The 17,315-nt window shown below is 39.0% G+C and overlaps 1 protein-coding gene across 1 annotated transcript in view; it reads right to left on the bottom strand.

Moving 5' to 3' along the window:
- Positions 1-17,315, bottom strand: part of LOC306657325 (leucine-rich repeat-containing protein 37A2-like) — a 44,070-nt gene that overhangs the window by 825 nt on the left and 25,930 nt on the right. The window contains exons 6-11 of the mRNA XM_079133209.1: positions 15,633-15,704; positions 14,964-15,038; positions 10,086-10,204; positions 6,384-8,317; positions 5,910-6,014; positions 931-980 (exon numbers count right to left, since the gene is read on the bottom strand). Of these exons, the coding sequence (XP_078989335.1) occupies positions 931-980; positions 5,910-6,014; positions 6,384-8,317; positions 10,086-10,204; positions 14,964-15,038; positions 15,633-15,704 (2,355 nt within the window). The remainder of the gene's footprint in view (positions 1-930; positions 981-5,909; positions 6,015-6,383; positions 8,318-10,085; positions 10,205-14,963; positions 15,039-15,632; positions 15,705-17,315) is intronic.

The following is a 17,315-nucleotide window of genomic DNA, read 5'->3' as shown; positions in this document are numbered from 1 at the left end:
TAAGTCTCACATGCATCATTCATGGTGGGGGTTGGGCAGGGTGGCTGTTGAGGGGGAAGGTGTTTCTATTTCCTAGCTGCTTTATCCTACAAGTTGAATCACATCAAGCAAATGCCAAAGTCCAATTAGTAAAGTTGTCTAGCTTACAGATTTCCATACTGCAGGCTGTCACTTATGATTGAGTTGTAAAATAAGTTTGGACACATAAGATATCCTTTCTGAAGATAAACAAAAAAAAAAGCGAGCCTTGTTTCAGAGACTATTGATGTTTACATTGGTATGTAACTACTAATCCATGATATCAAATGTAGCTTGCAGTCCAAGTGTGGGTGTAATTAATGGAGAAGTGAATAGCTGGAGAGGAACCTTTCTCTGACACTAGCGGTGTGACCACAGGGCAAGATATTTCCCCTTTCTTCTTCTCTATATCTTATTATAGAGAAGGAAGAGACAAACTTGTCTCTAAGGTCCCTATTAAAATTCTATGAAACCTGGGTAAAAGGAATAGAGAGTGGGTGTGAGAAGGTGATCAGTAGGGCAAGAAGGTAAAGTTTTCCCATCATTCTAGAGGAAGGACTCATACATTCTACCTCCAACAGACTTGAAGGGGAATAGCCCTGCACGCGAACACCCCAAGGCCTTCCCTCCCTCCCCTGAAAGCCTTCCGGAAGGGCGCTGGTTGGGTCTGATGCATATGAACAGTGGGAGCAGGCACAGCCCAAACTTCTCGCGCTCCACTTTATTTCCTTAAGGATGGTGAAAGCAGATGCTTCCCTGCTAGCACCGGTTACCTCAGCAGGCTGGGGAACTAGTTTTCCTGGAGCCAGGGAGACCTGAGAGGAAGTATTCTTCCTGCCTTCAGCAGGATGAGGGAATTGAAATAGACGAGTTCTAAAATTCTCATTTAAAGACTGCCAGGCTCATATTTACCTTGAGGGCCTTTCTTTATCGTCCTGTGATGCTGTTTTATGGGAATAAATCTGTTTTGGAAGAAAATAGAGTCATAAGTATCCATCACCATGACCACTAAACTCTAAGTCTCTATTCAATCCTTTTATTTATTTTGTCTCATTTACTCAGTGAGATGATAACTTTTCTGAGGGCAGGAATTTTATCCTGTTGAGAGTTCTCTGACTCTTCCACAGTACCTAGTTTAGGGTCTTGCGTGCAGTTGGCACTTAATATATTTTATTGACTGTTTTAGATAAAATTCAACAGATAATGCCAAATAAAAACTCTTAAAAGTAGGAAAAGAAAGAAACAACCTCAACTTGATAAACATGTCTACCACCACCCTAAACAACAGTGTTGTTTTAAAATCAAGAACAAGAGTAGGATGCCTGTTATTGCTGCTGTTCAACCTCATGGAGGAGGTCCTAATCAATGCAGTATGAAAAATAAATGGGGCAGGGATAGGGCTGTGGCTCAGTGGAAGAGCACCTGCCTAGCATGTGTGAGGCATGGGGTTCGATCCTCAGCATCACATAAAAATAAATAAAACAAAGGTATCATGTCCATCTACAACAAAACAATATTTAAAAAAAAATAAGTGGAGCATAAGAATTGGAAAGGAAGGAACTGAAACTATATATCAAAATTTATATCAAAATGGATTCTACTGTCATGTATAACTAAAAAGATCCAAAAAAAAATCCATATAGTAAAAATACTAAAATTCAGCTGGGTGTGGTGGCACACATCCATAATCCCAGCAATCTGGGAGACCAAGGCAAGAAGATCACAAGTTCAAGGCCAGTCTGGGCAACTTTGAAAGACCCTGTCATAAAATAAAAAATAAAAAGGACTAGGAGTTCAGCTCTGTGGTAGCATGCCCCTGGGTTCAATCCCAGGTACTGCAATCAATCAATCAAACAATCAAAGAAAACACTAGAATTCTTCTGAGGTACATTAAGAAGAAATCAATGTATGGCATGAGATAACATGTTCCTAGAATGTAGTAAAGATGTTAATTCTCAAATTAATCTTCAAATTCAGTGTAGTCCTATTCAAACTCCAAGACAGTTTTTGTTTTTGTTTTACAAAAACCAGTCAACTGACATTTGGTGGAGAAAATATATAAGAATAGCTGTGAAATGTATGAAAATGATCAGAAGAGCAGGAGGTTGCCCTACCAAATATATAGCTTGAAATATGTTATAAAGCAACTGGAATCAAGCGGTGTGATGCTAGTACTGTACAGGAAATGACACCTGGGTCAATGGGAAGAGGATCCAGAGAAAGACGGTATTTCACAGCAGTGAAGAAAGAATGAACCGTTAGAATTGTTTTAAAACGACTAGATATTCACATAGAGGGGGGAAGATTCCTTATCTCAACCATACTAAAATGAAACACAAATTCCAGGAGGATTAAAAATATAAATTAATTCTAAAAATTATATAAAAAGTATAAATACAAATGCAATGTTAGAAAAGCACTATTAGAAAGTATCCGGAATTACCTTTATTCCATGAGGTAACAGAGGCCTCTCTAACAAGGGCACATCCATGGCCACAAGGCAGTGCTGGTGACTTGGCTAGAAATGCACCTACTCTTCACAGCCCCGCCCCTTTTGACTGCATTGTCTTTTTTCTTACGGATATGTAAAACTCTTTTTATACCACATATGTTAGTCCTGACAATGGTTTGCGGGTTTTTTTGCTGTATTTCAATGCTTCAAATATTTCCCAGTATTTTTCCCTTAAGGAGGCAAACAGGCTTTGCAGCAGGGGAACTGGACTTTTGTTCTTGGTTTGCCACTGAGGCTGTAAGTTGATCTCCTTCATTTGTAAAAGAGGGTTTATGATATTCTCCTACAGGATTTTTGTGAGGATTAAATCAAGTAACATGTGGGAACTGTCTGTCCTATGCTTAGCATCTGTAAGTACTGTTTGCTAATGGCACCAGAGAGGTGTCGTCACTTCTACCAAAGGTATGCCTGTGGTACCAGACTTGGAAAGCTCTTTTCCACCACGAGATTATAAAAAAAAATATATATATATATTGCTTGTATTTTCTTCTAAAGCTTTCATGGCTTCTTTCTGTTCCCTTTTTTTTTTTTTTAAACATTTACTGAAACATGTTTAAGGTGAGAAGTAGACATCTTTTGTTACTTGCCCCCCAAATAGGTAGGTATCTGTTCTATTACCGTTAATTCATTTTCCTCCCAAAGATTTGAATATTAAAAGGTGACATTTTAAGTCTTAGGGGCTGAGAGTGTAGCTTAGTGGCAGAGCATACCCAAGGCCCTGGGTTTGATTCCTAGCACATAACATGCATGTATATAAATATATGCAAATATCTTAGGATCACTTGGGTCTGTCTATTGCTGAGCTCTGTATGCTACCTTCAGATACTGGATTTATATGATTCCTCATTGTGGAATTCACATAATACCTCATCTCTCTTCTTTTGAACACCATATTGCCTACTACAATAGTATCTATTGCTACTATATGCTCCCTGTCTTCATGGAGTTTATCATCTAAGTAGGAAAAGGAAATAATAAAAATATAAATAAACACAAATATAAGGTTGAATTGTACATAAAATTTTTTGTTTGTTTGATTTTGGTACCAGGGTTTAAACCCAGGGGCGCTTAACCACTGAGCCACATCTCCAGCATTTTTTGTTTTATTTTGAGACAGGGCCTTGCTCAGTTGCTTAGGGCCTCACTAAGTTAACTGAGGCAGGCTTTGAACTGGCAATCCTTCTGCCTCGGCCTCCTGAGCCACTGGGATTGCAGCTATGTGCTACCGCACCCAGGTGTACATAAAAATTTATAAATCAGTATAAAAGTTTACAAAAATTTCAAGAAAAGTCACATGCCACTCAGAGATGCAGATTGAACCATCTGTGCAATGGCCAGTGATCATCTTCCCAGAGGCTTTTGCAAACTGACCCCATGCATAAGCACCTCTTAGGCTCAGAAATTTGACTCTGTCCTCACTAAGAGAGGACTTACTTCTTCCCTTCTGACAAGTCTCACTTTATGGATACCACAGGACTAACCCAAAATCAGAATGCCAGATAATGACCTGACAGTAAGAAATACTTCTGTTTCACAAAGAGAACATCTGTCTACACCACAAGGGAATTGCTTCTTTGTAGAGATGCCTTTAAGGCACACTCAGGCACAATAGGAAAGCTACTTGGTGAGAACAGAATTAGAGCAAAAGGGCTGAGGTGGACAGATCCATCCATCTTCCCTCCTGGCCAGAGGTTGCCTGGTCAGTGGAACTGACTCCACACCTGCCCAGGATCCATGGCTACTCTCGCAAAATGTTAGGATGGGCACTAGTCACAACAGTTTCTTTTTCATCTTTTCTGTGCTTTTACTACTGACCAGCTCTCCTGTAGACAAACATATTTTTCTTTTCTTTTTTTGTACTGGGGATTGAATCCAGGGGCACTCTACCACTGATTTACTTTCCCAGCCCTTTTATTTTATTTTGAGAAAGGGTCTTGCTAAGTTGCCCAGGATGGCCTCGAATTTGTGATCCCCCTGCCTCAGACTCCCTAAGTCACTGGCAATGTAGGAATGTGCCACCACTCCTGGCCTGGATGAATTTTTCTGAAGATATGTTAAGACTGTCAGTTTCTATTCAAGTCTGAGCCATCTGATCCTTATATATATCTGTTCTACTCCATTAAGTTTTGATTTTGGTGTTTCTCTCTTTCTTTTAAAAAATTGTTTACCAAAATTTTAAGTTCTGAGGGGAGGGTCAAAGTCTCACTATGGCCTCAAGAAATGGAAACAAATCTCATAGTTGGCATAGGCCCAGGAGAACTGGAGTATTCGGAGAAGGCTTTATAAAGAAAGATGAACTTGAGTTGACTTTTGACAGATTCATGAAACTTCCACAGACATGGTAAAGTAGGGAATTTTAGACAGGCAAGGAATGGGCATGGCGTGACTGGGGTGTGTGGAGGGGTTGCTTTGGCTGGAATGGAGGGCTGCCATGACAGTGGAAAAGCTTAGCCCGCTAAGTTGGGTGGTTGAATTGGGAGGGTAGAATCTAGATTGTCAGCTTATTAATGGACTCTTAACATTCTAGCACTTGCCTATTGAGAAAAGTAATAAACCATCATGTAAGCAAACAAAAGGTAAACAGAAGTGGGCACAGGAGCACGCTGTCACTGTGGCCTGCCCTGGAGTGGCTGATGAGAATTCAGCTGCTGTGCCTTAACTGAACACCTAGACAACGCCTCACGCACTGGAGGAGGAGGTGGCTTCGTGGGTCCAGTGAGTCTACAAGATAGCACTTTTATCTTTTAGCCCTCTCCTTTTACCCCAGGGTGATGACTACTCCTTGAGAGTGAAGTCATCTCTTGTCATTTCAGCATGAGAGTGATTGGTGAGTACATAATATTGTGGACGTTGTTTTAGATTGGGCAGATTTTGCTATGATGTCATCTCTGACCATCTTAGTCTTAATTTCTCAGGAAATTATGGCTTATTCTCTTGGTTTCAATTTCTCAGATATCTCCTGGAAATGAGGTTCCTTTTAAAAATCCATGGAGCTGGGCACAGTGGCACACACCTGTAATCCCAGTGGCTCAGGAGGTTGAGGCAGGAAGATCGCAAGTTCAAAGCCAGTCTTGGTAACTGAGCAAGGTCCTAAGCAATTTAGTGAAACCCTGCCTCAAAATAAAAAATAAAAGGGCTGGGGATGTTGCTCAGTGGTTAAGCACCTCGGGGTCCAATCCCTGGTACCAAAGTAAATAAATAAATAAATAAAATAAAAATTCCTGGAATATATTTATCAATAAAAGAACAAAGCATAACTCAGTAACTGAAGAGAAATGTCAAGTAGCAGCAGGGGAAGGAGCTTTGATTTTCAGGGTATATGTTCTAAATCTATTACAGTGATAAGATGTATTCTGGAAACCTCAATTGTTGTCCTTACCTCAATGAGACAGAAAATTATAATCAAAATCATCACTACTACAGTCACAGATATTGCCAAGATGAGTTTGTTGTTATAACCATATCCTGGAACTCCTTTTGTGAGCTAAAAGAAAGAAAGAAAAAGAGTAATTTTTGTTAAGTAAAAAAGAGATGGGAAAGGATGAAAGTTAAGTATTCAAAATTTTCTTTCTTCCATGTGAATAGCTTGCAGTTTCTTAAAAAACATACCAAATCTAATATGTTACATCTTTTTATCACACATCTTTTTTTTTTTTTTTTTTCCTATTCTTGATCTTGTGTGTTAAGTCCACTTTATTCTCTAATGGAACAAAATGGGGATCTCTGTCTTGGCCAAAGTTATGTGGCCAAGACAAGTGTGAACTAGAAGCCCCTGGTCTGCCTGCTTGGGTGCTTCCATTGCATACCCTAAGTGATGGAAAAGTCTGGGCTCCTTGTTCGATAGTGCCCTCACCTCACTTGTCTCCTCATGCTCTTTCATTTCACCCTGGGCTTCTGTGCTCTCATTAATATAGTTCTCAGTTTTCCACTGGTCTGTATCCCATTCAGCCTTGGACACCTTGATTTCTTGCTGCTCACTGAGAAGCTTCATCAGGAGGCCTGTTCTGGAGATGAGCTTGGCACAGGCCAGTTGCACATAGGTCTCAGAGCAGTCCAATTTCAAAGTCCGGATAACATGAGAAATGAGCCTTCTCACATCATTGTTAGGGATGAGGGACCGTAGTTGCTGGTTTAGCTGAATTTCAAACTGATCACCTGGGGATGCCGTCAATGGGAAAGAGAGGTCTTCGGGCTTGGGTTGCGAGTCAGTGTTCGCATTGAGGTATTCCCATTGCGTCTCATTGGTTTGTTGAACAGTTGGCATTATGTTGAATGCGGTCGCAGCGTTATCTGCAGATTCTACAGAAGGGGTCTCATAGGTTGCATTTTCAGAGGTGGCTTCTTCTAACACAGTGACATTTGTTTCGAGAACATTTCCTTCAGAAGGAATTTTTGCAGTTTGGTTTTCTACGGGAGGGTTTTCTACGGGAGGGTTTTCCACGGGAGGGTTTTCTACGGGAGGGTTTTCTACGGGAGGGTTTTCTACTGGAGGGTTTTCTACGGGAGGGTTTTCTACGGGAAGGTTTTCTACAGGTTCTGAAAGAGCATTTAATCCTGAGAAAGGATTCTCCTGAGAATCCGGGTCTGAATTTGAAAAGGCCCCTCGTGCAGGGGAGTTTATGAGGCTCCTTAGGGCGGAGAATGGGAGCCTCTTGGCAAGCATCGGTCTGCTGTGCGAATTATCCTTTCTGAACTTTCGACTCCCTTTGGCCTTGGGTATTCTGCGGGCTGCAAAAGGGTTAGTTTTATGAAAGCTGTGAGTTTTTTTGGAACGTAAGATTGGTTTATCAGCCTTCATGCTCTTAACTCTAGCATTTGCATCTTCTAAAACAAAAAGGGTGTAGGTTAAGTCTTTTGTTTTGTTTCTGACCTCAGGCTGGAATTTTGAAATGGTGGAGGTGGAAGACTTGCCCAAGGAGAATTGTTTCAGGAAAGAAGAGACGGCTGCTTTATGTTCACTTGTAAATGAAGGTTCCAGGAGGGAGTTTTCCACTAACTTCCTGGGCCTCCGCTCCATGTGAAGCTGCTCCAGTTCCCTTGCGATTGGTTTCCGGAGGCTACTTTCTTGGGCGACTTTCTCCACAAGTGGCGGGGCACTCTGTTTCCTCCTCCACATATTCTGTTTTCTTATTTCTCTGAACCGCCTTTTCCGCCTTTTCCATGAAAAGCCTCTGGGCCCCTTGATGAATTTGTTCGCTCTCTGCAGTCTTTTCTCTGTACTCTCAATCTCTGCCACATTGTTTTCCTGTGGTTGGGCAGGTTCCACTTTCTTTTGAAAGATTTGGCGTTTAAATTTGGGACCTAAAAGCCTAGACTGCATAAGCATGGCAGTTTTCTCTTTTTTTTTAACTTCATCAATTTTTTCCTGAATTTCTGCATCTAACAAATTTTCCAGAAAATAGAGCTTCTTTAATTTGTTTTTATAAGTTGAATTGTTGGATGCAGGTGAAAGAGAGGGGTTCTTTGTATTGTTCTTCAAATATTCCATGGCATTATCTCCATCTTGAACATTTGAAAAAAGCAGTTTAATGAATGGTAATAATGTTGACTCTACATCTTCTAGATTTCCCTCTGAGAAATATGGCAATATGTAATTTAATGCACTAATAACATCGCTTTCATCATTGAAGTCTAGCTGCTCATTTAAGAATCCCGAAAAGGTGACACCATTTTTATCTGAAGCTGGCCTTTCAGGCTCAATAGTCAGCTCAGTGCTGGTGTTCTTCTTCCGGGCCTGTAACACCTTCATGAATGCGCCTTCTGCATTCCCTACAGATGCTTCTTGAACTGTCAAAAAAGAAGAGACTGATTTTGATAACAGAAGACTGATGGACAGCTTTTTGACAGTCCACAGCCATACATCCCAGTCAAATATAAGAGTGTCATTTAGAAGGAAGAAAAATAATTTCACACTTAAACCTATGAAATGGCAACAACAAAAAGAGAAAAAGACATCTTTTTGACAAGGTGCTACTTAACTCAGAATATCCCATACTGTGAAGTATAAGGAACTCTGTTTAGAACAGTCAATTGCCCAGTACTCAATAAAAGCCCAAGACTGGAAGAGAAATATTTATCAGCTCTATGAGCCTCTCTACAGATCAGCTGTGTCTCCTTACATTCACATACCCCATGCTGTCCCCGCTGATATTCAGAGGGGGCACAAGGCCTCCTCCTTCCACGTTTTCAGTGTGCCATGCATGTTCTTGCCAGCATCATAGATGATCATGACAAAGGACAAAGCTACTTTGGTCAGAAGCCTGCCCTGTTTTCATATTAGATGTGAAATCTAAATAATTCTGGCTTTACTTGGGGAACAATACAAAGCTTCGCTACATGAACTCAAGTATACCATTGTGGAGCTGGGTTTTTCTTTCTCCTTTTCTTTGGTACCTGGGATTGAACCCAGGGGCACGTAACTACTGAACCACACTCACAGGCCTTTTTATTTTTTATTTCAAGTCAGGGTCTCGCTAAATTGCTTAGGGTCTCACTAAGTTACTGAGGCCGGCTTTGAACTTAGAATCCTCCTGCCTCAGCCTCCCAAGACCCTGGGATTGGATTCTACCACTAGGCTGTAGCTGGTTTCTCTCCCAGGAAAACTAAAGTATTTTTGGTGTGGTGAGGGTCAGAGGAGGAGGTAAGGATGGTGAGAAAAGAGGAATGTGGGCTAGACTTGAGTACAGAAGACCTGGGCACAAGGCTACAAATCCTTGACATCTCTGATCTTGTTTTCCTTATCTGTAAATGGAGATGAAAAATACTTGTTCTCTGGGGGAAAAGGAAATAATGTGATTGGTGAAAAATTATTTTGAAAAATAAGTTACATTGTATGTAAGTAGCAAAGTGCTATTAGTTATTATTTGCCCCAGATCACTGGTAAAGACCTGTGTTTAAGCTATTTGGATATGAAAGCAACCGCATTTTGGAAGTTATGAAGTTAGTGCTAAAAACATCTGAAAACATAGAGAAAAACATCTGAAAAACATCTGAAAGCACATGAGTTACCTGTGGATAGAAAAGTTTGAGATTCAGAGGAGTTCAGAGTTGGATGGTCTAGGTGTAATATCTGGTTATAGAAACAGAAAGTCCTAGACTTCAAATAAAATATTTATTCTCTTTTTATAAAGTTGCAAAACAAAACAAAACAAAACAAAATAGATCTATGTCTGCCCTATAAGGGAGAGGACCCTTGAGACCTAATGCATAAAACCAGCTTACTAACTGCATTGTACTATGTGAGTAAGTTATCACTGGAAGACAAAGCACAAAGCAGAAAGCACAGGATGCCACGTGTGGCCATTAATGTTATTCCTTCTCCCTTCCATTCCTTTCTCTTGGTCCTTAGGCACATGGAATAGTTATATTATTAAATTATAGCAGAGAACCTGATTTTTAGCAAGAGTGCAATTCAGAAATTTAGGGAGTTGAATTCTAGACAAATGAATAAAAATAAAGCAATTTCATCATTAGTTTGAAAATCTATGATCACCAGTAAAAAGCTGAATAACAAAACAAAAGTTAAAGCACTTCTCATCAGGCAGTTTAGACTCACGGCAACGGGTGTTGTTTGTCCGACAGGCACTGTCACATCGCAACTTCACTGTCTTGCAGACAACTTCAATATTGTTTTTAAACTGGCAGAGGCAACAGGCCATATGGCTAGGTAAGATCCTATACATGGAAACACAGATGATTACATTAATGTAATTAATAGAAAAGGAGTTCCTCGAGTAGCAGAAGAGCAGCCCAAGGCTACCACAAGGCAGTGCAGAATGGAGTCTTGATAAATAAAGCCTGGACAAGTTGGGTTAAAACCAATGGCTAACTGCTTTTATTATTATTATTATTATTATTATTTGGACCAGGGATTTAACCCAGGGGCATTTAACCACTGAGCCACATCCCCAGCCCTTTTTATTTTTTATTTTGAGATAGGGTCTTTCTAAGTTGCTTAGGGCCTCTCTAAGTTGCTGATCCTGGCTTTGAACTCATGATCCTCCTGCCTCAGCCTCCTGAGCAGATAGAATTACAGGTGTGCGCCATGGTGCTGGCATGCTGCTCTTGAATATTGTAAATAAACTGGAAGGAGGAGAGGGGTGCCCACCAGAAGGGTAAGCATGGCAGTGGATGTGGCAGGCCTAAATGAAACAAGAGATTAGAACTGGGTGACATTAAGAAGCATCTCCTTTCAAGTCAGTCTTGCTCTGGGTTAGTAGTACATAAGAAGGGTCTGAATAAGTCTCCAACTACTGGAGTCCATTTCTCAATTCCTGTTGGGAGTGGCAAATGTTAGACATTTACTCTGGGCATAAAAAATAGCTTAGTTCAACTCACGCTGTGTAGTTAAACAACAGCAGAGATCACATTGGCCAAATCTGGATACTCTGAACATGTAAAAGAATAAAGAGGGCTTGGGGGTGAAGCTCAGTGGTAGATGTATGCCTAGCATGCTCAGGGCCCTGGGTTTGACCCTCAGTCCTGTGAAAATAAATAAATAAATAATAAATAAGGTATAACATAAACTAAAGAAGAATCCATGAATTCATAATGATATTCAAAAAGAAAAGGAGGGGGACATTTAAAAGAATAATGCTGGTACCAGGTGTGGTGGTACATACCTGTAATCCCAGCAGTTTGGGAGGCTGAGGCAGGAGGATTTCAGGTTCAAGGCCAGCCTCAGCAATTATTGAGGCCCTAAGCAACTTAGTGAGACCCTGTCTCAAAATTAAAAAAAAATAAGGGACTGGGGTTGTGGCTCAGTGATAGAGCACTTGCCTACTATGTGTGAGGCACTGGGTTAGATCCTTAGCATCACATAAAAATAAAATAAAGATCCATCAACAATTAAAAAAATATTAAAAAAATAAATGAATAAGAAGGGCTGGGGATGTAGCTCAGTGGTAAAGCATCTCTGGGTTCAATCCCCAATACAAAAAAAAAAAAAGAATAATGCCAACTAGGAAATGTAGAAGTAATGCTAGAATTAGAAAAGTGTCATTTTGCAATCACCAATGTACCAATGTAATACTTATTCAGTCAAGAATTATCATTAATGTACATTTGGGTGAAAAGACATTTGAGTATAGGAAATTATTACCCCACAGGCTACTTATTAATTGCCAAACAAAAACATAACTTTACAGTGAGGAAGTCTGAAAGGTACTACCTTAATCAAGTTATCAAAAATTATGGGCCACCTGAAACCACAAAGTAGGAAGACTGTAGTATCCTTCCCAAAAATGTTTAACCTGAATTCACTCATGAGATTGTTGATAATTTATAGGACAATGATCTTAGATGCCTCAAAAGTGCTAAAGTCACAGAGATACAGCCACATCAATGTTCATAGCTGCTCAATTCACAATAGCCAGACTGTGGAACCAACCTAGATGTCCTTCAATTGATGAGTGGATAAAGAAACTGTGGTATATATATACAATGGAATATTACTCAGCCATAAAGAATGATAAAATTATGGCATTTGCAGGCAAATGGATGAAATTGGAGAATATCATGCTAAGTGAGATAAGCCAATCTCAAAAAGCCAAAGGACGAATGATATCGCTAATAAGTGGATGATGACACATAATGGGGGGAGGGAAGGGTTAGTGTTAGGGTTAGAGTTAGGGTTAGGGAGGGGGGCAAGAATGGAGGAAGGAAGTACTGTATAGAGGGAAAAGAGGGGTGGGAGGGGTGGGGGAAGGGAAAAAATAACAGAATGAATCAAACAACATTACTCTATGTAAATTTATGATTACACAAATGGTATGCCTTTACGCCATGTACAAACAGAAAAACAACGTGTATCCCATTTGTTTACAATAAAAAAAAGTAAAAAAAAAAAAGTGCTAGGGTCATGAAAAACCAAAAAAAAAGAAAGAAGGAAGGAAAAGGAAAATCTTTAGGTTAAAGGAAACAAAACATAACATGTAATACCTGATCTATCACCCTGAATCAAAACAAAACAGATTTAAAGATTTAAAGAATGTTATTTTTAAAAAAAATCTTGCCAAGATAGAATGACAGAGACCAATTTAATCTTCCATCTGAAACAACCAAAAAAGACAAAATATGTGAAACAACAGTTTTTGAGACATTGGTTATCAAACAATCAAGGTCAGTGATCACAAAGAAGTGGGAAGTCAGTGAAGCGCATCCCGGCTGACTGCTCTGAGCGCGTTGCGTTTCTAGGCCATGGTGCAGAAGGGGAAGCAGGCCACGACTGGCAGAGGGACAGTAAAGTACTGATCAAGTGTGAGGAAACCACTGAGGCGGGAAGAGAACCACCAAAGGGCTAGAATATCAGAGTGGGTTGGGAAGAGTCACTGTTTCCATAAGCCAGATGGGAAAACCTCATGACTCACAGGGCACCAGGTACCCGGAAAGGCCTTACCTCAGTAGCTGTGATAATGAGCTTTAGACCAAAGGTTACTTCTGCCCCACCTCACAAATCTTAAAAGTTCAACCCAATGAGATAAAATTGTTTTGAATAATATAACTTCACCTAGAATGTGCTCAAGCATATTTATAAGAATATAAAAATAAATCCTAGCAGCTTGGCAGGTTGAGGTAGGAGAATCTCAAGTTTGAAGCTAGCCTCAGTAATTTATCAAGGCCCTAAGCCACTTATCGAGACCCTGTCTCAAAATAAAAAATAAAAAGGGCTGGTGATGTGGCTCAGAGGCTAAGAACCCCGGATTTCATCCTTAGTACCAACAAAACAAACAAAACTAAAAAATCTGAAATTCACAATGTTCAAAATCAAATTAAAAATACTAAGCATGCAAAGAAACATGGAAATATGAGCTACATTGAGGAAAAAAGCAATCAATCAAAACCAAGCCAGAACTTACACAGATGTTAGAATAAGCAAAGACTTAAAGCAGCTTCTATTAATGTGTATGTCATCTGTTCAAAACTTACAGACTGAGACTAGCTACAGAGAGGAATACTTTTCCTGTCCAAGGCATACCAGGTAGAACCCCGCCACTCTGGGTAATCGAGAAGGTGGTTGGTAATGAGTTCTGACTATTCAGGGAGGAAGGCATCTAACTGACATGGGAGAGAGCCACTGGCAGATGATGGAGGAGGCCAAGGAAGACGAGACCAGAGCAGAAACTAAGAGATCTGACAAGAGGAGGAAGGCAAGTTAGTCCAGGAGGTGACCTGACAAAAACCAAGGGGCAGAGTGCTAAACGAGGGGCCCTTTTCCATACTACTCTGTGAACCCCTCAACTAATCTTAGCATTAGAGTAAGTTTCTATTTAGCTGGTCATATAAGACAGGAGAATGGCAGAAATTAAGCAGCAGTAAATGGTATAATGAACTATCACAATAGGCCCTTCCAGAATTATTTTCAAAACTCAAAGAAACCAACTAAACAAAAAAACCTAACTAAAAATGGATCATAGACCTAAATCAAAGTGTGTAATTTAATTTCTGAAAAAAACCAAAGGATAAAAATCTTCGTGATTGTGAATTAGACAATGGGTTAGATCTTAAACAAAGATATCTTAGGCAGGACGTAAGCACAAACCCTCCAAGAAAAACTCGGTAAATTACAGTTCATCAAAACTAAAAAATTTAAAACTTTTACTCTTCAGGAGATAACAGAGTGAAAAGACAAATTACAACGAGAGAAAGGATAATTATTAAACACCTATCTGAGGGAAAGGACTTGTATCCAGAGTATATAAAGCACTTTTAAAACTTAATAAGATAAATATGCAGTTGAAATATGGGAACAGATTTGAACAGATACTTCATTGAAGAAGAAATGTGCATATAAATAGATATTAAACATCATCAGCTATTAAAGAAATACAAATTAAAACCACAATGAGATATCACTACATTCCTACTAGTAGAAAGACTAAAATTAAAAAATGAAAACAAAAACTTGAAACAAGGATTAGATGAAGATGTGGAAAACTGCAATTCTTCTCTACTGATGGTAGATAAGGTACTAAGTGAAAGAAGCTAAAAATCTACTCCTAGATGATTTGATTTATAAGACATTCTGGAAAAGGTAAAACTATAGGGAGAGATAAAAGACTGGTGGTTTGCAGGGGCTGGTGGTGGGAGGAGAGGATGAATGCAAAGGGATGTGAAGGGCTTTTTTGGGGTGACAAATGTTCTATATCAGGAATGTGGTGGTAGTTATATTATTACACAAACTCATCACACTGTACACTTATGTGTGAATTTTATTACGTGAAAATTATACTTCAATAAACTTAGGAAAATAATAAGGGCTGGGGAGATAGCTCAGTTGGTAGAGTGCTCACCTCACAAGCACAAGGCCCTGAGTTCAATCCCCAGCACCACAAAAAAAAAAAAAAAAAAAAAAAATATATATATATATATATATAAAATAAAACAAACGTAAAAAATACCAACTAAAATAAATCTAAGAAAAAAAATAACTTACAGTTTTTCCAATTCGAGAGTCATCAAGAGGATATTTTCAACTGTTGAAAGTGATACTTGTGTTGTTCCCATGTCTCTGAAAGAGAAAGCCGAGATATTCGCTGTGATGACCCCCAATATAAAAATAGTCTATACTTGAAAAGATACTTCAAGGGCAAGTGATGACTTCTATTTTGGCTTCTCTATAAAACAAGCTGCCTCAAGAGTTTATTCCTCACAGAAGATAATTCCATAATGCTCTTGTGGAAGATACTTAAGTTGACTATTTGCATCATCAAATCAAGGCCCTTGACATTGAATAACAGAACCTATATCTTTTCTTTAAGTATGAATTACTTCTCATTTTCATATTGCATTCATTTCTCTCTCTCTCTCTCTTTTAAATAATATACACCTATTCCTCTTTGCTTTCTGGGATAAACGATACTCTACACGTGTTTATGTGTTCCATATCTGTATGCATTCTTTAATGCTGCTGCCTTCCCCATGGCTATCTTGCCCCATGATACATCCTTTCTTAACACTTCTTTAACACAATGTTTTTCTCCAATAACTAATTAAAATTAAAATTATGAGTTTCTAAGTCTTAATATAAAATACTAAACCTTTGATGAAGTAAACAAGAAAAGCAGAAATCATATCTTGATTTTAAAATTATTATAATACTTACAGATATTTTAATGCTGGCAACTTAAAAAGATGTGAATCTTCAACAGTTGTCAGAGGATTACGACTGAGAACTCTGAAAAATGTAATGGAATTAAAATTATATTTTCAACATGCATGAGACTACATGAAAAGCTTCTATTCTTTTTTTGGTGAAGAACATATATGTTAAAAAAATCATTTTGTCTTTATCTATAAATCACCCTTAGAATTCATAAAGCACTGTTCCTTTGGGAACTACCCAGCTCTCCAGAAGATAAAGTGCAAAAGAGAAAGAAAAAGAAAAAGAAGGGAAAAAAGTGGAGAGCAAAGAAAAAACTATGCCAAAGAATTTTCAGGCCTAAAACCCTAGAAGTAACTATGCTAGTAGGAAGTCCTTGCCCTGTAGGAAACACTACTTTTAGTGTCTTCCATGGTTCAAGGTGTTTGCCTTTCATTTTTAGAAATTTAAAACAATTCATGACCTAATTCACTTGGATAAGAAAAAATCTAGGACCAATTCCTTGACTTGGACATCAAGGAAAAAGGGATGAAGCTAAGCAGAGGAGCTGGCTGAAGCCACGCTCCCGCGCTTGCTGTTCCTGTTCTCTTCCATCACATCACAGGCTTGGCTGCGGGCCTGGGGTCACCTGCTTACTTCTCAGTCTCCTGGATTATCAGTTCAGTTCCTTGAGGGCAGGGATCTCATCTTATTGTCACTGTCATTCCTGTGCCCCGCACAGTGCCTAAAATTCTCCAGATATTTAATAAATGTTTGTTGAATAAATAAATAACATTTTGTTTACATGCCAATACAATGAATAAATTCTTTTTTTAAATTTTAATTTTTAAATTGTATTTGTTCTAATTAGTTGTACATGATAGTAGAATGCATTATACATTTTGATAGATCACACAGAAATTGAGTGTAATCTCTCATTTTTCCTTTGGAGATGCTCTCAGTACGTTGGGCAGGCTGGCCTTAAACTCCTGGGCTCAAGTGGTTGTCCCACCGTATCCTCTGGAGTGGCTGAGACTATAGGCATGTACCACAACACCAGAAATAAACTTTTTTTATTTTTTTGAACACAGGATTGAACTAGGGGTACCTTATTATCGAACCATATATCCAGCCCTTCCTATTTTTTTAAATTTTGAGACAGGCTCTCTTGATAAATTGTCCAGGCTGGCCTCAAACCTGCTGAGGCTGGCCTCAAACTTGCAGTCCTCTTGCCTCAGCCTCCTGAGTCCTAACACACCCACTGTAAATTCATTTTTGATGCAAATTTTACTTTAAAATACAGAAAGATTTTTTTCAATTCATTAAAGCAAACAAACAGAAAACAAAAAAGAGAAAAGAAATAGGAAAAAAAAAAAAAGAAAATCTGCCTTTAGCTTAATTCTATTCAAGAAGCATTAGTGTATTTCTACAAAACATTTTTTGGCGTGGGGTGGGGGGGTTGCGCAGTACCTGAAATAGAACCCAGCTGCACTTAACCACTGAGCCACATCTCCAGCCCTTTTTATGTTTTGACATAGTTGCTGAGTCTGGCTTTGATCTTGTGATCCTCCTGCCTCAGACACCTGAACTACTGGGGTTACAGGTGTGTGTTACCATGCCCAGGTAGAACATTTTTTTAGTTGGTTCTCTATAGTCATTCATAACATTTTAGGATTCATCTTAACATAATTATGAAAGCATGTAATA

The sequence above is a fragment of the Sciurus vulgaris genome (assembly GCF_902686455.1).
Source record: "Sciurus vulgaris genome assembly, chromosome: 3".
NCBI lineage: Eukaryota > Metazoa > Chordata > Mammalia > Rodentia > Sciuridae > Sciurus > Sciurus vulgaris.
Note: the sequence above shows the minus strand (reverse complement) of the source record. Positions and strands in the feature narration are given on the sequence as shown.